We start from the raw sequence: 22,608 nt of genomic DNA on the forward strand, positions 1-22,608 counted from the left end.
GGTTGGGTTTCATCCATTTGAAGGTGCGCAGTCTGTTAGGCAAACTAGATTTTATCCGCATTTGGGCAAGCTCGACTGACGCTGACGTCATTATTTTATCAGAAACATGGCTAAATAAATCTATTTTGGCCTCTGACATTGCCTTAAATGATTATAATGTGTATTGTTCCGACCGGCCTAATAAAGGTGGTGGCGTTGCCATTTATGTTAAGAATAAGTTCTGTGTATCCACATTAGTTTCCAAATCTATCAGTAAGCAATTCGAATTTTTAGCCTTAAATATAGAAGTGGCAAAGGGGCAACAGGTCATGGTGGTGGGCTGTTACAGACCCCCCTCAACTGTCAAGGACTCCTTGTCTTCGCTAGCAAATCTTTTATCGCAGCTAGACTACAAAGAAATAGTGCTACTTGGAGATTTTAACTGGGACTGGTTAACTGCAGTATCAGAGGATTTTAAAAACCTTTGTATCTCCTTAAATGTTACTCAGATTGTTGACAGTCCTACTCGCCCTAACATTAAGTCCCCTAATAAATCCTCCCTAATTTATCTCATTCTACACTGTAAAAAAAAACACGTTGTTTTTACGGTAAAAACCTGGCAGCTTTGTTGCCAGAATAATGATGTAAAAAATATGGTAAACTGTAAACAACTTTACAGAATAACGTGTATATTTTACAGTTTAAAACAGTTGTAATTTACATTTTAAATCTGTAATTTCAACAGCCCTTTTCTGCTGAATTAGCATGATCACGTTGCTATTAAACTGATTATTTCAGTAAGATTTACATGCAGTTGTTGTCTATTGTACATTGAATCCCATTCAATTTTACAGAAAAATACCAAACAAATAACACTGTTTAACTGTAAAAGCATCAGTGTAATGCTGTAATTTAACTGAATTTTCCCGCAAATTGTAATCAAAAGTTGTGTATAATTTAGTGTATTTTGCCGTAGTAATGACGAGTTTTACGGTGAAAGCAACCTCTAACTACTGCAATTTTAATTTTCTGTAAAATGTATTTATTACAATTAAAATGCAGCAAAAACTGTTTTATGAATAACAATCTCAAATATATAGTATAAAAGCGCCTGTAAGGATTATTGCTCAGTGGAAAAAAAATGTTTTTCCTATACATTAGTCAGATTGAAAGATTTCATTTAAACTACACTGCCTTCGTATATATGTGTTTGACATTACCAGAAATGTGAAGAATGTAATCCAGGGTACACAGATTAAGCATTTAAAATAAAAAATGCAAAGCTAGATAAACCTCAAGAGCCACTGTATTAAAAATTCCAACAAGAACTTGCCTTTCCAAGAATTTATTATATATATATATATATATATATATATATATATATATATATATATATATATATATATATATAATAGCAGTGATCAAAAACATCTGTCATTTCTCAACATACATATTGGTAAAACATACAAACTAAAGCTGCACAATAAACAAACTTCAAGCTGAACAAAGTTGAGAGGTTACTTACAAATGATTTATGGGAAATAATGTTTATAAAACAAAAAACAAAACAAAACCACCCAGTGGAGTGTAACACGTCAACATTTTTACACTCAACAGTGATGTCCTGAGCTTTTACATCCACATAAACCAACCGAAGATTGTTTAAGCAACTTCACTTTGTAACAGCAAACCCCAAGAGTGGCTACAATGACCTTAAAATAATAGTTTGACATTTTGAGAGTTACATATTGCATTTTTTAAAATTAGTTAAAAGAACAATTTAATTAGAAAAAAGGCACTTCAAATTTTAAGTACGATTTAAACAATCAAACAAACTGTAACTTGGGCACATCGCCACATGCCATTGATCTTACTGTCCATATTTGGACATCACGCCACTCATGGTCCGAAAGTTCCTGTATCAAGGTGAGGACTCTCGGGTTCACCTGAAGACGGGATGCGCGTGTCTTCTCCACTTTGGTGCCCTTCTCTGGGTTGATGGAGAAAAAACACCTTAAAATAGAAAAACAAACAAACAACAGAATTAATAATGAAATAGCTTGCCTAACAACAAAAAAATTCACATCAATCTTATTATTTTGAAGCCAAAATGACAATTATCTTAACCCCCAATTCACTGAAGCAGCTGCTTTAGATTTGTTGCAGTTTAATAAAATTAATTGTTGGATAAAACCCATCCCAAAAAACACATACCTCTGGACAAACTCCAGGGTGGATGCCAGCTCTGACGGGTAGGCGATGTTGAAGCAATAATAGCTCCCAAACATCATGGACAGGGCAGAAACCAAGGAGGGGATGTTGTCCTGTACTATGTTTCGATCCACACTCAGCATGTATCGCTTTGAAGAATAGCATGATCGTCCTAAAAAAGAAGAAAAACACAATTCAAACTAAATTAAAACAAGACTTGTCTTCCTGAAACATTTCACAAAACAATTTTAGCACATATGTTATTACATTTTAAGGTCTGTTAAATTGCTCTCACCATCAATACAAAAATGTATGTATGTGTATTTGCAGGTTAAGGGGAGATAAAGGGGATAGTTTAGGGGATAGTTCATATTGTTTGAAGGGGGGTTGTAGGAGCTACAGTTTGGAGAAACAGAGAGGAGAACCAGCAGACAGCTAAGCAATGCACTGCTGTGGACATAGTTAAGCCACCAAAAAAACTAAAACAATATTACTCTTAGTGTATGCTATATTAAAGAATATTTTCAAAGCTCTACCTTGCTGTCAGACAGCTATACAGTCTGTTTCTGATAGGGACTGAAGCAGCAGGGTACATTTGTGACAATATTCTAAATATAGCCTACATGTAAACTGAATTTTTAGGTGGCTAAAATACGTTTCGCTGCTGCACCCATCCACAGCTTTACATACGTACCCGTACTCCTGCCTGTTCCTCCAAAGACATGCAAGTAATACACTGACTATGGATAAGTATCCATAAGCATCCAAACTAGCCCTTTACGAGCTTACAGTAACAAAAAACATTGTGCAACATAAACGTCTCAAATTAGACAGAAAAGAGAGAAAGAAGTGCCAGAAAGAACAGAAAAAAAGTAGTGAACGTTTTTACTTACCACACACAACAATGGTGGGAGTCAACTGAACTTGGTCCATCTGTACTTCCCCTGCCAGGCATGTGTCCTCCACATAACAGAACATCGTGTCTTCCTTCTCATCAAAGTAGGACAGTAGAAGCAGCACCATGTCTTTGACGTCTTCAGAACAACCACTTAGCTCTCCTCTCATCACTTTGAACTTGGTTAAAGCCTGTAGCAACCTTTTGCTCTTGTACACAGCAACCGTATTCATGTAGTTCAGGAGTCGTTTCCCCTTCAGATCCAAATTCCGTGTGAAAGTTTCTTGAAGCTCACTTCCTGTGAGTTCCTTGAAGTGGACTGCCATGCCAAGGTCGTCGAACCAAAACGGCCACTCTTGCAGGAGGGATTTTATATTTGTCCCCTGGTTGACTTGTTTACGCTGCGTGTAGAACGTTGACTTCATTAGAAGTTTGACCTCCTCTGGATTTACATCAGTTTGCTTAGACATCACCCTCAGTTTTTCCTTTTTCTCCTGCTGGCTCTCTTCGGTCTCTCCAAGGGGCAGGAATTTTAAATCCCATTTAATGCACCCATAAGTGTCCTGGATTGCTGCTCTCTGTTCTGGAGGGACTTCATCTGTGTCTGACTCGTCGGTGCCATTCTTTCGTTTTCTTATTTTTGGGGTCGTGGATCGCTTCACATTCTCTATCCTATTTTGCAATTGCTTGACCAGAGAGTGATACCCTGGCCCGATCACGTCTCCCTCTATTATGTCTTGAAGAGACGTAGGATACTTTGCCACTATCTTTTTTGCAACTTCAATATTGTGTCTTTTACTTAAGCAAGTACTTTTTCGCTTCATTTCACACACCAGAATCCGTACCATCTCTCTTCTCATTTGTGGACTAGGTCGTTTTCCTCTGTCCAGTGTCTGCATCAGTTCCTCTGGGAACTTATCCCACGGTATCACAAAGCTATCCATCCAGTCTATATCAGGCCTTTTACAGCTTTCGGAAGAGGTTGAGGATGAACTTCTGGGTGAATAGGACATCAAGGATGCAGAAGGTCCTGGCGAGCCACCAACAGATGAGCTGCTGGATTCAGGAGTCTGGCCTGCAAAACACACACATATTAACAAAAAGAGTTATGAGGAACACAGTTTTAATGTTTCTATATTTCTGATGTATCTTTTATGCAGGCCACTTTGGGCACTGGTTGCATCCTGTACTAAAATAGTCACAAGTATACATACATCTCAGCTTCCAAGCAGCAAGGACTTTTCTGGCTTGAATTGGCCTCAAAGCTGACAGCAAATCTGCTTCATTAACAAACTGGAAATCCTCATAGGTCTCCACCCCAAGGGATTGTAAAGTCTCTTCCAGAATATCTTTTGTCATCTCTGGAAGGTCAGGCAAGACCTCAGTGATGGCACTGCGTATAAATGTTTGCTCCATGTCTGTCATCTCTGGAATCATGGAAGAACGACACTTTTCGGTTTTCAAAATTACAAATGAAAGACAAAGATAATTAGACATTTAGTCAAGTAATACTGTACATACATTATATACAGATAAGAGGAACCTCTAATTTGGGTATAGGGTGTGATTGAGGATGTATACTCTTTATTTCTGTATATTGCAGAACAAAAACTGCTGTCACTTTAATATTTTTCAAATAGTATTTTATCATTTTCCCTAAGCATACATGTGCATTGTTAGAATGGTTTCAACACCACAGTAGCCAATATAATGTTTATTTTGAGAACACACTGTGTTTCAGCGGGATGACTTGGTGCCCGTTAACAATGTATGATGGTAACGGATAAAAATCTACCAAGTCGTTAATGTTAACACATTGCAACCTTGCATTCTGTTTTGTCACAGAGTACAGGTGGTATTCAGAATGATAGTCAGTTTTATGTATATCCATCACAAAATACACAGCTGAATCATTTTGAATTAAAATAATGAGCAGTTCTCCGAACTCCATGGACTCGTCATTTTTGGACACAAGGAAAAGCCCTTTTTTATATGATGTACCTTTATACTGTATGTCTGTGGAAACACTAGTATTGTTTTCTGAAAAGCCAAACTCTCTCACTGCATGTTTGATTGAATCACTGTAAAGACTGGAGTAAAAATTACAACTGTCTTTGACTTGCAGAAGTTGACTGCATCCTGGCCCAGCTGAAAGATATGCTTGAAACATCTGATGTCTTTCGGATAAAGTTAGGCAGATGTTTTTAAAGTTTTTCAAATGCCTGGCACATCTCTTGAAGTAGCTGTGTTTACTTTCAAAACGCATTGTCCATACTCTAATCAAGGGGCCAAATTTCAAGATGAGTGCCGGATAGTGTCTCATGAAATGGTGCTTTGGTTTTAGTGGACTCTCAGGAAAGAAACACTTCCTTGTTTCCAAATATTCTTGGATTGTAATGTCAAGATAGGCTACCTGTGACAACGAAATCTTTTGTGCACAAATCAGATCAACAATATCTTTAAGCTGGAGAGTCAACTGCCACGCATCATCTTCTGGATTTTGCACTTTGTCTCCAATTAATACAGGCAGCAATCTTAACAAATTCCAGTTCTGAATGGCTTGACCTGAGAGCTTGAATACGTCAGAGTTGACAGCACAGGGCTTAGTGAGAGCATCAGATCCTTTGTACTTGAACTGTTTTATGTGCCGGTTCAAAAGTGAATATGTAAACCATTTATTTTTCTTAATAAAATACTTTAAGTACAGTGCAACATCGTAGGATAAGACACCCTCAAATATGTCATGGCCTAAACAAGGTGGGAGACCTGGCTTGCAAACATGAAAAGATGTCAGAGCATTGAAGACAGAGTTTGCCTTTATGCCTTTGATGTGTGGACTGTCTTCAACTTGTAGATCAGCAACAGCAGAATCGTAACCTTCGGGTGTGCGCTGTGGCCCACATACATTTGGATCATCACTCTTAAACTCACTTTGTGTGATTTCACAGTACCTGCAAAAGTACTTTGAACGACTAAAGTTTTCAGTGAACCCACCAATACCGTGTGAACCCAAGTTATCACCCGCAATGCAGTACAGAGCCCCTTTGACCATGTCTCCAACTGTTGTAACTATTCCATTTTCCTCCAAATCTTTTAAATCCACTAACATCTCTGAGAACACCTTAGCAAATCCAAATTGTTTTAGGTCATTCTCTCCACACAATAAAACCAGGGACATGTGATCAGTATTAGAGCGCACATGAGCAGGTAGATTTGCCACAGAAAGATAGACTGCAACAACTTTGTGTTTTTTCCTAGCAGAGCCAAGGGGGTTGACAATTTCAAAAGCATCCTGGTACAGAATTAGCTTCAGGCATCCTGGATTTTCAATGAAGAACTGGTTGGACTTAAAGTTGTGTCCATCACTTATGTCACCAAAAACATCTGAGTCTGTTTCACATGACTGCTGTGACATTGAATTCTTCAAAAATTCTGATTCTAATAAGCCACTTACTGTTTGTTTCAGAGGTATGTAGTAAGCAAACCTTTGTGTCATATTTTCATCATTTCCTAATGTTACTTTTTTAGGCTCTATGTATTTGAACATCTTTTTGAATGTCTGAGCTCTTGAATATGTTGTTCTCAGTGGTCCCTGGTGACAGACTGAGAACAGATCGGAATCCTTCACACAATCACAGATTTTAGCAATAGCATCATCAGTTAGAGACATGTCATCTTTTAAAAGTAAACGTAGTTTACTTAAATATGTAATCCTGTCCCAACTCATGCACATTTTGCATCTCTTCGACAATGGTCTGTATTGTTGAAGCTGGAAGAAGGAGCTGCCCTTGCAATTTTAAGTAGAATAAGCATACATTCCTAAGATAGGTCTCATTGAAATGCTGTGTCAAATCAGTGCTTTCATTTGTTGTTGCATCATTTGGGCTCTGGGAAGCATCTTCATGTGCAGAACACGGAGAAATGGCTTCCCTGTACATGTCACTTATGCTATCAACAGAACATGCTCTGTGTTTTCTGGACATATGAGCAGTAAATGACGATTTCACAGTGAAAGTATTTGTACAACCAGTTACTGGACATAACACAGGTCGTCCCTCCACTATATGATCTTTTAAGTGGGATATAAGTTCTTTCACTGTTTGAAATTGACGCGGACATAACGAAATTGCACATTTCAAATCTGTAACAATGGCTCTAGCAGTGGCTGCAGGCACATTGTGAATCCGATAAAAGTGAGCTTTAAAAGATGCGTAAGTACAAAATGTTCGCTTGCAGTTCGTGCCAACACATTTGAAAAAACACGGGTTCGTTCCTATGCACTCTAGAATGCAGCACATAACCCTTCAAAGTCTGTAGCGTTTTGCTGCAAAAACGGCAGGTAATCATTTTTAGGGGTTCCTATGCAATGCAGAACATAACCCCTCAACGGTTAGCTTACCAGTGCTACAGATGTGATCCTCCGCTCATGTGCACACAGCTCCACGTGGTCCGTGGCAGGCAGACTTGAGGCCGACTTGGCCGCGTAACCGTTAACCTGCAAATACGGCAGGTAATCATTTTTAGCACGCTAACACGACTGCCCGTTAACTTTGAACCCGCTCAGATGTAGCTTCAAACCCCCCGCTTCACAACAGCATGAATTAAATGAAAATAAAGAGTTCAGCTTTTAGCATGATACTTCAATAACGTTACCAGACTATTTAAATTAACTCCCGGTCAGTAGACGTTATAACTATGACTGCAAAATGCACTCAATCACAAACAGAAGTTAGTATTGTCCTGACAACACACCGTGTTATAATTGAAGTTTGAAGAAAATAAACGGTTAGCTTACCAACAGAAGGACTTTTAGCTGTTTCCCAGTAGAGACTAGAGAGAGCTGTCAGAGCGGTTGCTCTCAGAAGAGCAGCATTGGGCGGATCAGATAAGACCAGAGAAGAACCAGTTAAGCACCAGAAAAGCACAAGAATGGTTCTTGAACCGGTTTGGTTTATTGGCAGTTTGCAAACCACTTAAGAGTAGTGGAGTGTGAAAACAAAAGCTATTGAGTCAGTGTTGTGGTGCTGTTGCTTTGGTCTGGGTCTCTGGATCTGTGAGCTAACCACGCCCCGTTCATTTGCATATAAGGAATGGAAATGTCTCCTCATGAAATGTCTCATCATGAAATACAAGTCACCTGAAATAAATAAATGCGTCATTATGAAATACAAGTCATCTGAAATAAATAAATATGTCATTATGAAATACGATTTCTCCAGCCTCCAGAAAAAGCGTTTTGCATTTTGAAATGCTCCCGATTTCTGAGGTCTAAAGGTTGGCAAGTATGCTCACAGGCGCTAGTTGCCTCCCGCAGCAGCTCAGCTGCAGTCAGAGCAGAGAGGAGACAGCCACACCCTCCCGCGTCGAGACTGTAAATGAATTGCGTATGCGCCAAGCCGTCCTGGTGTCGAACGGGGATTTAAATGTAAATGTTTCTTCACTGTCACACTATAATAAATAACTGCCTTTGCTTTGCATTGACTCACACAGCCTCAGTCACTTAATCACCTTGTCCACTGTGTGTGTGCCTCTCTGTGACAAGCTAAACATTCACTTAGGTCATCATGTCACAGTCTAAACTGTAATCACAAAAGTACATAAAGGAGTGGGAATCAAACCCTGAGTTTAAAGGATGGTTGAAGCCATTTATTGGAGATGACACACGGGCATACTGCCTTTATTGTAAGGGAGATTTCTACTAAAAACTATTTCTACTTTCTACTTTTTCTAATAGACGCATTTCTGATCTACTGTCGTCTGAATTTACTCTGGTTTCAAGTTTTGATCCTCCTTGAAGGGGGTGGAAAGTTTTTTTACCGCCATTAGATGATATGCAAATTAGGCAATGACGTCATTTAGGGACTTCTGGCGACTTTTCGGACAGCCAATAGCTACTTTCCTTACTATGGAGTTGGCAACACTGACAGGCACTCTGCCTGTTCAGCTCATGCAGGGAACACAACTTGCCCCCGGCCGTGTTTGTTTGTTCTTCATGCTTATATATCGGACTATTGTGACTCGCTCTGCGGTTGAAACAGACGGTGCACGAATGCGGTTTTGCGGTAAGTGAAATTCGAGTACTTATTTATGTGTTAATGATTTTAATCAGCTACGTGATTAATGTTAAGGCTTGGGTTAGCGTGTAAGCGAGTGGTAGCTACATCGGTGCTAACGATGCTAATAGTAGCCTCCAAGTTAAAATCATAGTCATAGACTATATTTATAAAGGTTAAAACGAAATAGACAAGTGTTAAAGAGCAACTTCCAGGTTAAAGACACCTGTGAATAAATGTGTAGGAAAATTATGAATACACTAGATTTTCAAAAAAATATACAGAAATATACACTACAGTGACGTCTGGCGTCGTTTTTGTAAGAAATGTTCACTTCCGCATAAAAAAGCCTCGGCACGTGACCTCCCGCTTGTGACGTAACACGGGGGACACAAGGGGGAGAGCGGCCGGTGTAACGTATTAATAAACATGGATCCCAATGCTAGTTTCGACACAGAAGACACAGAAGAAGTTGAACATGAATGTTCGAATGCATATGACGGACAACAACCTTATAATTATGAGCCTGCTAGGCGTCCAAGAGACCAGGAGCAGCCAAGGATTAGAAGAAATAACGGCCATCGGAGAGAAATTGAGCTGTGGTGTGAGGAGAACCAGTGGAGAACTGGGCAGCTATCTTGGTGAGTGACCGGCGTTAGCTACAGAATGTTAGCTAACGTCACATCACAACATTGTAAAGTTAGCTATCATATATCAGGCTATAACTAAAGTAGCATTGATAATATAGTAACGTTAGTGGCAGGACTGTTGATACTGATCCATAACAGAAACTAATGCGCAAACTTCAGCCGTATCTCGCGTTACCTAATGCAAATCCACACTATGTCTTACGGTGCTGTGTACCGGAGGGGAGGGAGAGAGCAGCGAAGGGGGGGAGAGAGATGTAATACGGTTTCCTGATAAACGTTTTGTTTTGTAGGTGCTTGTGTGGGGAATGCCAGCCCATGACCTCAGCTGTGGAGAGCATGTGCTGCAGGGAGGTGGTATCCTTCTGGGCCCTGGTGGAGAACCTCACCCCCAGACCAGACATAACATGCCTGACACTGCACCCAGGCTTTGAAGCATGCTGTCTGAATCCCTTTGTGCTACAGATTGCCTACATCAGGGGTTTTCAAAGTGTGGGTAGGTGAGCCTCCCCTCAGAGAACATAAGAACAGCCGCGCCCCCCCCCTCCCAATTATTATTGCTGTTATTATTATTATTATTATTATTATTATTATGGTTATTGTTGCTATAATGCAGGGGTATTCAATTGCATTTCAAAGAGGTCCAGTAAGAGAAAATGTAATTAAATGCTCTGTTTTCGCTGTCTACCTTCCACCATTTGAAATTACTCCGAATGCTTCTCTCCTCTTGTCTCGTCTCTGTGTTTGAATCTATCGTGCTGACTGCACCGATTTGATTGGCTGAGTAGCGTCACCTCCTTAAAACATTCAACAATAACTTTTTTAAACCTTTTTATTTTTATGTTTTAAACATATTGTATAAAACTCCCCCACTACTTGGACTATTCCTTGAACCCCTCTAGAATAAGCCTGAATGGTCTCAACCATATTGCATCAGTAACGTGCACTTGTTATTATAACAAGATCGCAAGGACGCTGGTAGCGATCGAAAAATTGAGTGTTGTTCAGTTTGTGTGTTGTGGAACATGCATGTCCGTGCATGAAAATATACCACACACCCAATTACAATTGCATGTTCAATTCACTACCCTGGAAGTTAATACAGTTGTTAAAGTTGGAACAGCCTGTGGACAGCCGTTCTTCCTTGCATGTAAGTCGCCGACACCTTCTTAAAGAGGACAGGCACATCTAGCTGCAGCACGACCCGTATATTTCCGCACGCCGTGTTCTCAAGACATATTTTTTTTAACATTTTCAACATGGTGGATAAATCCTTATATGCTCCCGGTTTTGATTGATTGATTGAAAAGTTTATTAACAGCTTGTATATTGGGTACAGGACAGTACAGCTCAAAACATACAATTGTTAAGGGGATGCAGACCAGAGAAAGACTTTTGTCTTGTTTACATCAGGGTCCCCCATTTCCAATTCATCATAAACACCGGTAACACACTGTGTTAAGTTACGCTTAGTTCTGCAGCTTAACGTTGCATTCTGAGAAAAACACGGAGATGTAATCCATTTAGCCAAGCCTGGCATATTTTATTACAAGGGCTGCACGCATCACTCTCACGGGGACAGCCTCCACTGGAATGAACTGGTTCCACACACACGTGGCAATCAAGAGCTGTGATTAGCCTATAGGAGGCAGGCATGCATCCTATATCCCTTGTCCTTGCGCCTCACTGTGGCACAAGCACAACATTGCACATCACATGGAACAGTACAGTACCACATACAAGTGAGGACATATATCCCATCAAATCTCAACACCCCCACTTGTTCTCAGGTTGTTATAATCTTAAACAAGAAAAACAAAACAAAAACATCAGAAAAAAAAAATACAGAATGAATGTGAACCCCTGTGTCTTGTTACACATTTCAAACTCCAAAAATAATTGCACCAAACCTCTTCAGTTTCAATTTAGTTGCAGGTTTCGTCATTATATCAGCAACCATATCATCTGTAGGACAATACATCAGAATGACTCTCCCCTCACTCAAAGTGGATCTGATAAAGTGGTACTTTATGTCCACGTGCTTACTCCTCTGTCTGTTTACAGGGTTTTTGGCGAGAGCAATCGTTCCCTGATTATCCTCATGTACTACAGTTTGTGTGTACTTGTAGTTATCTATACCTTCTAGTAACTGTTCTAGGTATAGACACTCCTGTATGGTTGAAGCCAGTGCCATGTACTCCGCCTCGCATGTGGAGAGCGCTACTGTGGGCTGTTTTCTAGTTTTCCATGAAACTAGACAGCTGTTCTTACTAAGACTCACACAGTATCCTGTGGTACTGCGCCTGTCGCTGACATCAGACGCCCAGTCAGCATCACTGTAGGCCTGTATACCTAGCTTCTCACTGTTGTTTCTTTTGAAACTTAACCCTTTCTCAGAAGTACCGTTGAGGTATCTTAGAACATGTTTCACAGTAACCCACTGCTCTTCTGTAGGCTCAGCAAAATACTGTGATAACCTGCTTACCACAAAGCTTAAGTCTGGTCTGGTACAAGTGGTTAGCTATATAAGGCTTCCTACAGCCTCCCTGTACATCCTGACATCATTCATTTTTACTGCATCCTCAGTATATTCTAGTTTTGGTTCACAGGGCGTTTCTCTGGTTCTACAGTTTTCCATATTAAAACGCTGTAGTATCTTGTTAGTGTACTTTTCCTGTGACATGGTTACACATCCATCAGATTGGCTGAAATCGATACCCAGAAAATGTTTGAGTCTGCCTAGATCTTTCATTTGAAACTTTCCTGCGAGCATCTCTTTCACCTCTCTCAAAATCTTCTCATTGCTCTTGATGGAGTAAACCCATTTACCCCCCACTGTTTTCTTGCCTATTGGCAGGGTTGTTGGGGTAAATGTTTTGTTCTCATTTAATGAGTGGACCTCCTCATCCATGGCTTTTACCCACTCTTTTGAGTTAGCCGACCTCATAGCCTCCCCAAAAGTCTGTGGAACACCATATACCGCTCTGTAGCAGTAGTCTACAGTGGTATGAACCCCATCACTATCACTGTCTTCATCTACGAGTCATCTAAGTGACTAGGTTTCCTCCTTTCTCTAGTTGGATACCTCCTAGTCTCAGGTTCATCACCTGTCACACTCTGTTGTGTTTGGTTATGGCCATTTGGCCTCATAACTGCACCTGGACCACCACTATGTGTACTTCTACTCCGCACACTTGGCTCTTGAGCATTCTCCGCTCCCCTATTGACCTCTTGCGTGGTCTCGCTAGTCCTAGGCTGTCTCATATGGCCATAGCCATAATTTGGGTCTGTCTCTCCTGTCTGTGTCTGTTTCTCTACAGCTGCCCTGCTCACAAACTTCACTAGCCTGTGTTTGTGTACTTTATTAGTATCTGGATTATATACCAAATACGCTGGGCTGTTTTTGTCATATCCCACAAAACACCCCTGGTCACACCTGGAATCCAGTTTACCCTTATCCTGTTTGTACATGTAGCATACAGACCCAAATTTCTGCATGTTAGATACATTAGCCTTCTTGCCTGTCAGCAGCTGGTAAGGGGTCTGCCCTGTACGCCTATTAAAGCATCTGTTACGTACCACCGCTGCTGTTTGTATTGCATAGTGCCATAGCTGTTTTGGTAGCTTGCTTTCAACTAGCATGCACCTGCCCATCTCAAATAGAGTACGCCAACCCCTCTCAGCAGTCCCGTTCTGGTGCGGGGAATACAGAGCTCACGTTTCATGTCTGATTTTATTTTTCCTCATCAGTGTTTGGAAATCATTGCATGTATACTCCGTTCCGTTATCTGATCGCATGCACATCACTTTCCCATAAGGGGATATATCTGCTAGGAACTTTTCCGTAGCTTGTACTGTGTCGCTTTTCTTTTTCAGAAAATATACGAACACTGCGCTCGAGTAATCGTCAGTGAACGACAGCGCATATTTGTAATCATCTGCTGACTGTGTGGCTACAGGACCTGCTAGGTCTGTGTGCACCATCTGTAAGGGAGCCTCTGCTCTGGTATCAGGGTTTCTATTTCTCGTTTGGGCAAACTTTCCTTGAATACACACCTCACACTCATGTTCGGGCCTAACTGCTTTGCCCTTGATCTGCATACCCTCAACCACATTCTGCAACTTAAGAACATCGTCATAATTACAGTGGCCTAATATCTCATGCCATGTCTGAATGTCATGATATGCATTACATTTGTCATTAGACTCACCCTCAGTATGCAGAAAGTACAATTTTCCATAAACATGAATGTCAAATCTGGTACCGTCTCTGGTTATCAGTGCGTCTTCCTCTTCTTTAAAGACAACCGTGGCCCCACTGGTAGTCGCCGCCTTTACCGAGAAGATGTTCTGGGGGTACGACGGTATGAATAAAGCGTCTCTCAGCGTCGCCTTGTGTCGCCGTCCTCCGCTGTCGATTAGGGAAACCTCAGCATTTCCCCTTCTCTGAGCGACCCCGCTGCATCGGGTGCCGTCTGCCAACTCGACGCTGTGCTTTTCTGGTCTGAACGCGCTGTCGAAATCTTTGAACTGGGTCACGTCGGTGATGATATGTGATGTGGCTCCCGTGTCCACCATCAGGCCCTTCTCCTGGATGCCGCTCGCCGGCTGCTGCTCCCCGTCCCTCATCTTGAAGGCGAAGTCGGCGCCGTCATCATCTTCTGTGATTTTACACGCTCCATCCCTTTTGTCCTTACCATCCTTATCCTTACGCCTAAATGTGGCGTCTTTGTGTGTGTCGCTTCTGCATCGACTACACCATGTCTTCTGTCGACAGTCTTTCGCTCGGTGACCTTTGGTGCCACACTTGAAGCACACCATCTCTGTTTCTTCTTTGTACCGGTCACGTTCGTTTGTCTTGGCGGGTCGCCACCCGGTTCTCCCCTGGGTCTTCATCACACTGTCGCCCAACTCAGCTGCATTTGTCTTCTCTGTTTCTTCAAAACTTCGTAGCTTAGTCTTGAATTCAGCAAATGTGATATTATCATTTGTATGTGCCACATGTATTGCGAATGGCTTAAAACTCCCAGGCAGTCCTTTTAAGACCATAGCTACTAGTAGACCATCTCCCAACGTCTCACCTGCATTTCGCAGTGCTGTGATGGCTGTTTCTGCTCTGATGATGTAGTCCATAATACTTTCGTCGCCCGCTTTCTGGAGCGATGTAAGCATGGTGTACAGGTTAATTATCCGGGGTTTTCCCTTCCCGGCATAATACTCTCTTAATATGTTTAGAGCCTTTCTTCCATCGTCGGCAGCATCCCTCATAACTAATGAGAGGCTCTTGTCGTCCAACAGTTGAATCATCTCGGCATACGCGTCGGCATTTTTCTTGTCGTCTGCCGCTCTTTCCGCTTCAGTCCTCGGTTCTCCCAGGACCGTGTGTTTTAGTCCAATTAAATGGAAATGTCCCAACATTTTGGTCTCCCAAATCTCATATTTGGTCTCATCTCCGTCGAACGCCAGTCGAGGCAACCTGCTTGTTCCTCGTTGATCCATGATGCTAGCTTGCTCTCCTTGCTAGCTTAGCAACCCGTTAGCACGCTGTTTGTTGCGACTACTACACGGTGGAAACCGACAAACTTTTCTTCCGAACGACTCCTGGGCCCATAACCTGTTAAGTTACGCTTAGTTCTGCAGCTTAACGTTGCATTCGGAGAAAAACACGGAGATGTAATCCATTTAGCCAAGCCTGGCATATTTTATTACAAGGGCTGCACGCATCACTCTCACGGGGACAGCCTCCACTGGAATGAACTGGTTCCACACACACGTGGCAATCAAGAGCTGTGATTAGCCTATAGGAGGCAGGCATGCATCCTATTCCCCTTGTCCTTGCGCCTCACTGTGGCACAAGCACAACATTGCACATCACATGGAATAGTACAGTAGCACATACAAGTGAGGACATATATCCCATCAAATCTCAACACACTGAACGTCAACTTTGCCTCCTTATTACACTCACCCCTACTTTAGTGGGAACAATGAGTCTGCGTCTTTGATGCACAGAGGAATAAACGCAGATCATCCTCTGGCTGCAGCCTTGACCGGTACTTGCTTTTGATCAAAGTCAATGCGGAAAACCTGCACTCACACAGGTAGGTGGAGGTGAAGGGAATGAGCACTTTTACAGCCTTTTTGGCGAGGTGGGGGAACTCGGTCTCCAAAGAAAGCCACAAGTGGGCAAGTGTCACTTTACTCGTCTTTTTCTCGTTCTTTTGTGTCTCACGCTGTGCCTCCCCTGAAGCTCTCTGGCGCCCCCCAGGGGAGGCGCGCCTCACACTTTGAAAACCGCTGGCCTACATGAACTTCAGGCAGGAGCATGGCCCGCTTCAAGCCAGCAGACATGAGTATGTTTAGATTACAATTAAAAAGATAAATACTATTAAAGATAATACAGTTGCTATTGACCCCGAGTGTTTAGCAGGTTTCAAAACCCAGAGCCTGTAGATTATATACTATAGAACACTTGTTGATGATGTTAACAAGGCTATCAAGTTTACTTGTAGATATTGTGCCCCTATCCCCAGGCAATACCGCTACACAGCTTACAGGCAGGTCATCCGCTGGGCCTATGGAGTTCTAGGCATGCACATTAGGAAGCCCTTACCCTCATGTGTAGTGTCTGCCATCAGAAGACAGTTCCCAGAAGGAGGAGGAATTTACAAAGGTTTTGAGTGGCCTCATTTTGGTGACGATCAATACAATTAATCACAATCATAGTGTGTTCGCACTGTGTTCGCATACACATGCATTTCCAAACATTTTGTCTACCTATGCTGTAAATGTGGTATTTTTTCAATTTACACAAATAAACATTGATTGATTGAGATAGTGTCTTTTCATTAATAACCACCAAAATACCTTATTTGAATACTCCTCTCGATCGATTTACAAAAAAAAAAATAGTATGGCCCGCCCTAATACACCAATGCAGTTTTTAAAGATATACATTTTTCAACACAGAATCATTTAACAAATTACACCATATCTAATCATTTTACGAGTCAGAAAATGCTATCTGTTCATTGCAGTTATTGTTTATTGAATTAGATTACCATGAGCTCAACATAATTATGTAGAGTACAAGTCCACAGCCAAGAACATTTTATTTGCATATCATTTCATTTATGAATATGGAATTATTTATTTAATATTATTATCGCAGCTCAACAAGGCTCCCTCCTGTCAGATGGAGGGAGTAAATACAGCGGCAAGCTTTGGGACCTGTCCCAACATATCCTATGAAGAGAGAAAGAAAATATTGTTATTATATATTAATATTGATTTTTGCACCATCGAAATCTCTTACCAGGTGTTATCTAACAAATAAACAAATGTCAATTTAGAATAATCTTACCCTGAAAACTGAACCACAGAATCTGCTGGTTTCACACAAATTTCCTGTGTTAAACCGGGAATGCCGTGCCAGATAAAGGTCAACTGCCTCATCCTTGGCGATCTCCTGGCAGGAAGTGGAAAGGGGGGCCGGGGCAGTGGAGGACAAGACTGCACTGCTCTCTCGTAGAGTCTCTGGTGACCTGGAGTAGCCCTCTCTCAGAGACTCCATCAGGGCTGCAGCGTATGCTGAAGGAAGGAAACAAGTGATCACATTCAGTGATATTATAGATGCATCACACAATAAATAATATTTAGGGACCGAGTAAAACAGCTAACCGTATGATGGCTTCTCCTTGATAGGGCGAACTACCCGGCCACCTTTGCAGAACCTTGGGTAGCGAACTGCATAACGCACCTCACCATCACTGGTTCGAGCAACCTCTCTGCTGCTATTGTGGTTAAAGTGCAGGGCTGCCATGAGAAGCTTGTAGAAAAAAGCAGATTATGCAGTTCACAAGTTGTTTGTACATATTTGAATAAACTGTTTAACTGATAGCATTAGTCGGTTAAACTTCGTATTGTTCGTTAACGGTTAAATGGTTAATTATTAACATCCCTAAGCCGCACACATTATTTCACCATCACATCATATTTACCTGCTGTACATAAGGAAGGGGAACCCAGTGTGCTTTGGTGCAAAGTGGAGGATGAGGGAGTGAAATGCCTCCAGGGAATAGGTCTGATGCTGTGGAGACAACTTCCGGACATCCTTCACCAATGCTGTTCTCAAAGGTCACCCTCTCCAGTTTAATGGCTGCAGTTGTTCCTGTACAAACACACATTTTGTTCTGATGTTACTAGAATTGTCTACATATGCATGTATTACCTACACTGATAAAGCCAGATTGTGTGATACTATCAGGTGTTATTTATATAACGCCTTGTTAATGTGTTAGCACACTTTGGGTCATATATTGATGGAGTGCTCTGGAACCAAAATAAACTAAGCACCAACAAGCACTTGGACGACTAAGATGTTTCAACAACACAGTGTACAGAGTATGTTACCTGGTTCCAGCCACTCCTTGTCCCTTGCTTCTCCCTCCAGAGGTGGATGTGCACAGCAGGGAAATGCAGGAGTGCCGTGTTCATGGAGGTCCTGAACATGATTCACCATACTTTGCCACTTGGCTTCCATCACATCTGGATCTCCATCAGGAGCGGAAGCTGCAGTCCAGTACAGGTGATTGATGATGGCTGGCCTCCACAGCTTCAGGTCCTCACACTCCCTCTCCTTTGCAGCAGCATCCAAAGCTTTCCCTAGACCTGTTTCACAACAGAAAAAAAATGTTAAAAAAGAAAATGTAATTATAAACAAATTTCAGCCTAATCAAACCTAACAACATCAAGATACATACTTTTACCAATATGCCAGATATCAAAGAAATTAGTCGTTCCTCATGGACACAACTCCTCCCGCACCCACTTGGCAACCTAAAGAGTGAAACACAACACCTTAATTACTTACTAACTAGTAAGAAAATACATTTTTTGCTGTTAATATGGTGCGCCAAGAATCTTTGTGTGTACATATGTCTGTTCGTTCTTGTGTGTCTTTACCTGGCGATTTCGGTCCGTAATAAGGGCTGAAACTTCCATGTGTTGCTCCTTAAGGAAGTTGATGCTGCGTTTCAGACCCTCTAGTTCACACCAGGTGCTGCTTGGGACCTCTGGGCTCTGTGGAACAACATTATGCAGTCATATCACTAACCGTGTCACATCAGACGAAAGCACATCTGATTTGTGTGACTGATAACGATAACTTACCTGGACAAGTTGAAGATCCAAAACCTTGTTTATTCTGTCCTCGATCAAGGAATAGGTGCCATATTTGGCACAATGGCCAGGAGAGTCTGACCTATGAGTGTCAAAAACAGTTTAATTCAGACGTTAAAGCCCAAAAAACAATGCAATGCAGTTATTGTAAGTTGCTTTGGATAAAGCTAAATGAATGTAATTTAAATATTGTTTTGACCTCTTTTTGATATCAATAATACAAGCTGAAGTGTTCTACCTGCAGTCACCAGAGAGGATTTGCCCAGCCCCCATCTCCTTCAGTTCTCGGATGATCCCAGCCTGCTCAGTTTGCCAGGCCTGCACGATAGTAGGGATTGTGTACAGGCGTTGATGGCGGAAGAAGGTGCCGACACTGATGCACTGAAGCCCTAACAGTTTCAACATCCGTATTGTCTGGGTAGCCATGCAACCTGAAAAGTGGATGGCCCCACTCAGTAACAGGTTGCAGGCTGGCATGTTTCTGTACAGCATTGGCTGGTTCTGCCAAAAACGCTCATACCCACATGCTGCACATACCTAAGAGATGTGAAAAGCAGAACATTGCCAGTACAACTCTTAGTCAGTCAAAAATCAATTATACCATAAAACTAATGAAGTATAGACACAGTGAATTGATAAAACATAAAAATAAAATAAAACAAACATTTATATACAGGTTATGATACAACCTTTATTTTTACATCAGTGGAATTCACACATATCCTCTTACTTGTTTTATCTTTATATACGTTCCCTTTTGCTGCTCCACATTACCCTGGGTTTCCCCACAACAGGAAGGGCAAATGGTGAACAAGGACATCAGCTGGGTTTGGCACACAATGAACTTGTCAGTAGCATTGAAAAAAAAAAAAAAACGTTTTATTTCTGACCGACACAATTTGGTAATACAGTACACATCATCTAAAATTAAAAGAAGCCTTTACTTGAGATCAACATTAGTTCGCTGCAGTGGCTCTTTTGATGGTTCCTCGTCAGACGACTCGCTCATCATTTCCTCCTCTGGGCTCCATGGCATATCCCCAGGGTGGTCCATGGTTACAGAAGATGACTCATCATCACTGTGTGCAGGACTGGACAGTGGAGATTCTGTCTGACACCCCACACTGACCATCCTGGGCTGTACCTGGACAGCTAGGATAAAAAGATATATATTATATAATTGTGCCTGCCATAAACATCAGCCCTGCCATACAATCTACCTTTACAAAGCTTATGTTCAGGTTTTGTTGACATTCGGGCTGAGATGTTTTAATTCATTTATATGTTAATTATTGAGGTCATAGCAAGTCTTGGAGTTGTAACAGCCTGCATCATACTGAGATGTTTTTCTAATATGTTTTTAACATGTACAAAAACTATGCAGACTCTTTACCGCGTTTTGATGTAAAATGGGCGCGCTACTTCTGTGTTACATTTACCTGATGAACGATGGAAAGGTCTGAGGTTACACTGTGAGCCACAGTGAAGCACAGATGTTGGCTGAGGAAGCAGTGGAGAGACGACCTCTTGCTCTGGGTCTATAAGCCCAGCATCACTGGCTGTAGGTGAATCTGCAGTACTGTTGTCTCCCAAAGTCTTGAAAACACACACATGAAACACATGATGACACATGAAAATAAATATCAACTGCGCCATTAGATATGCAAATAAAGTCCTCACGCCAATTCTAGCTAACATTATCCATTATGACTTAGCAAGTGGGTTTAACAAGCTAGCAACATTAACTTACAACAATAAATACTAAACACACGTTGCTTGTCATTATTGAAATCATTATACTGACTAATTTGGAAGTTAGCAAACGTTAGAAAAACAATACTTACGGTGCACAGTTCACGTTTTCGTTTTGCTGAATCTCTGACCGACGCTCCCACGCTCTCACTCCAGCCTGCTGCTACTGCTGCCGGAGCTGTGTGTATTGACGGAACCGCACTAGCTATCAGCCTCACACAGTCCTGGCTTCGATATCCCATACTGCACTCCATCACATCACTTGACTCATAATCCCCCGTCGAAAATGAGCGCCACAAACGACTGCGTTTTTCGTCACAGACGCAGCATTGAAGTCCCGTCTCTTTGTCTGCACAAAACGAACCCAGGACCGAAAGCTAGCTAGCTTTCTTTTCCTGTTTGGGAAATAGTGGACTCGATGTCCTGACAGGCTGGTATTTGTGCAACCTGCACAAACACAATACTGCACCATGATTACAAATGGTGAGATTGTTAACTGTGTTCGTTATTCTCCCGACCAGGAGAGAAGCTTTAAAATAGGAGACTAAATGGAGTCTCTGTGAAAGTTCAATTGGGTACTTTAATTAAAAGAGGCGCGGTAGTGTTACAGACAGAATATTGTTCCGGCAGAAAAACAGCTGTGATCTGGCTCTCCTCGATAGGGAAGAGAAGAGAATGGATCTTCTTCTCTCTCTCTCTTTTTTAATGGCGGGTCGCAAACAGCTTTTGGTTGCATACCGCCACCTACTGTACACGAGTGTGTATCATCATGTCAGTCCTCTAATAAACCAGCATATCACAAAGAAAACCATAAAATAAAATAAAACAAAACAAAAAAAACAAAACAAATCATCCATGGTCTACTGTTAAATTCTTTTCCCTATCCCAGTTTCCCTCAAAAAGGTGAACAGTGCTTTTCTGATAGCTCTTACTCCTTCTCCTTCTGTTCCCAGAATACCCGCTACATTCCACTCCCTCTTTGCCTCTAAAACTGTATCCCTTAATTTCCCTCTTTCAACTCTATAGGTGACACAATGTAATAAAATATGTTCCACATTTTCCCTAACTCCACAGTTCCCACACTTGTCACTGTCACTTTTCCCCATGACATACAGCGTACCATTTAATGCAGTGTGATTTAGTCTGAGCCTAGCTATCATTACTTCCTCCCTTCTGTTTCTTTCTTTATAAATATTAATTGTAATTGTCTTTTGCACTTGATGGTATTCTTTGCCTTTCTGGTCTTTCTCCCACCTTTTCTGCCAGATCTCCATCCCTTTCTTCTTAATAACTGCTTTTCCTTCTCCTTTTCCAAGTTGAACTGGTAATGTGATTTCCTTTTGTAGTGCACTTTTTGCTAATCTATCAGCACACTCGTTCCCTTTCACCCCCTCATGCGCAGGCACCCAGCAGAACTGCAGATCTATGCCGCTTCTGTGAAGTCTTAACAGGCTGTGATTGATTTCTATGAGTATGTCTTCTCTGGCAGTTGTTGTTGACTGTATGCTTTGTAAACTGGATAATGAATCTGTGCATATCACCACCCTGTCTGGTCTGACCTCTTCCACCCACTGTAATCCTATTACTACTGCCAGCATTTCTGCTGTATACACTGAAAGTTGGTCTGATGCTCTTTTTGATATTGACACTTTAAATTCTGGGATATATATACCAATTCCGACACACTCTTTGTTTTTAGAACCATCTGTATATATTTTGAGGTAATTGTGATAATTATTCCTGAGGTACAAACTTGTTTTGAGTCCTACTTCATTTATTTGCCACTCTCTTTTCTTTTCTACTATACTCACATCTATATTTACTATTGGAAAGAGCCATGGGGGTACACTACTGAATGGATTTGATGGTGAAAACTCTAACTCATGCATGC

At 41.5% G+C, this 22,608-nt stretch overlaps 2 protein-coding genes across 9 annotated transcripts; both read right to left on the bottom strand.

Annotated features, from left to right (window-relative positions):
* Positions 1-1,488: 1,488 nt before the first annotated feature.
* Positions 1,489-7,864, bottom strand: LOC307013740 (uncharacterized protein). Of its 3 annotated transcripts, none has more exons than XM_079641291.1 (5): positions 7,485-7,864; positions 4,300-4,512; positions 3,084-4,160; positions 2,194-2,362; positions 1,489-1,992 (listed from the first exon to the last, which is right to left on the bottom strand). In XM_079641291.1, the coding sequence occupies exons 2-5, from the start codon at positions 4,508-4,510 to the stop codon at positions 1,806-1,808; spliced, it is 1,644 nt and encodes a 547-aa protein (XP_079497417.1). In that variant the 5' UTR covers positions 4,511-4,512; positions 7,485-7,864; the 3' UTR covers positions 1,489-1,805. The 3 variants fall into 3 exon arrangements, with proteins under 3 accessions (XP_079497417.1, XP_079497416.1, XP_079497418.1); XM_079641290.1 differs by having other exon boundaries at positions 4,300-4,534; XM_079641292.1 differs by lacking the exon at positions 4,300-4,512 and having other exon boundaries at positions 7,485-7,858.
* An 8,948-nt stretch (positions 7,865-16,812) lies between these two features.
* Positions 16,813-21,372, bottom strand: LOC307046129 (uncharacterized protein). 6 transcript variants are annotated; one of them, XM_079692318.1, is made up of 13 exons: positions 20,810-21,372; positions 20,405-20,561; positions 19,910-20,117; positions 19,696-19,788; positions 19,204-19,502; positions 18,957-19,047; positions 18,750-18,866; positions 18,548-18,623; positions 18,198-18,455; positions 17,786-17,955; positions 17,466-17,613; positions 17,149-17,375; positions 16,813-17,030 (listed from the first exon to the last, which is right to left on the bottom strand). In XM_079692318.1, the coding sequence occupies exons 9-13, from the start codon at positions 18,325-18,327 to the stop codon at positions 16,977-16,979; spliced, it is 729 nt and encodes a 242-aa protein (XP_079548444.1). In that variant the 5' UTR covers positions 18,328-18,455; positions 18,548-18,623; positions 18,750-18,866; positions 18,957-19,047; positions 19,204-19,502; positions 19,696-19,788; positions 19,910-20,117; positions 20,405-20,561; positions 20,810-21,372; the 3' UTR covers positions 16,813-16,976. The 6 variants fall into 4 exon arrangements, with proteins under 6 accessions (XP_079548444.1, XP_079548447.1, XP_079548443.1 ...); XM_079692317.1 differs by having other exon boundaries at positions 19,696-19,809; XM_079692322.1 differs by having other exon boundaries at positions 17,466-17,578; positions 19,696-20,117.
* Between the last annotated feature and the right edge of the window lie 1,236 nt (positions 21,373-22,608).

This window comes from Notothenia rossii, assembly GCF_949606895.1.
Source record: "Notothenia rossii genome assembly, chromosome: 7".
Classification (NCBI taxonomy): domain Eukaryota; kingdom Metazoa; phylum Chordata; class Actinopteri; order Perciformes; family Nototheniidae; genus Notothenia; species Notothenia rossii.

Coding starts and splice junctions, on each gene's coding strand:
- LOC307046129 (XM_079692318.1), bottom strand. CDS start 18,327: ATGGAAGCCAAGTGGCAAAGTATGGTGAATCATGTTCAGGACCTCCAT. Junction 17,614..17,785: donor CCCTTCCTTATGTACAGCAG/GTAAATATGATG, acceptor TTTTTCTACAAG/CTTCTCATGGCAGCCCTGCA. Junction 17,376..17,465: donor CAAGGAGAAGCCATCATACG/GTTAGCTGTTTT, acceptor TCCTTCCTTCAG/CATACGCTGCAGCCCTGATG.
- LOC307013740 (XM_079641290.1), bottom strand. CDS start 4,522: ATGATTCCAGAGATGACAGACATGGAGCAAACATTTATACGCAGTGCC. Junction 4,161..4,299: donor TGCTGCTTGGAAGCTGAGAT/GTATGTATACTT, acceptor TGTGTTTTGCAG/GCCAGACTCCTGAATCCAGC. Junction 2,363..3,083: donor TCCCACCATTGTTGTGTGTG/GTAAGTAAAAAC, acceptor CTTCTTTTTTAG/GACGATCATGCTATTCTTCA.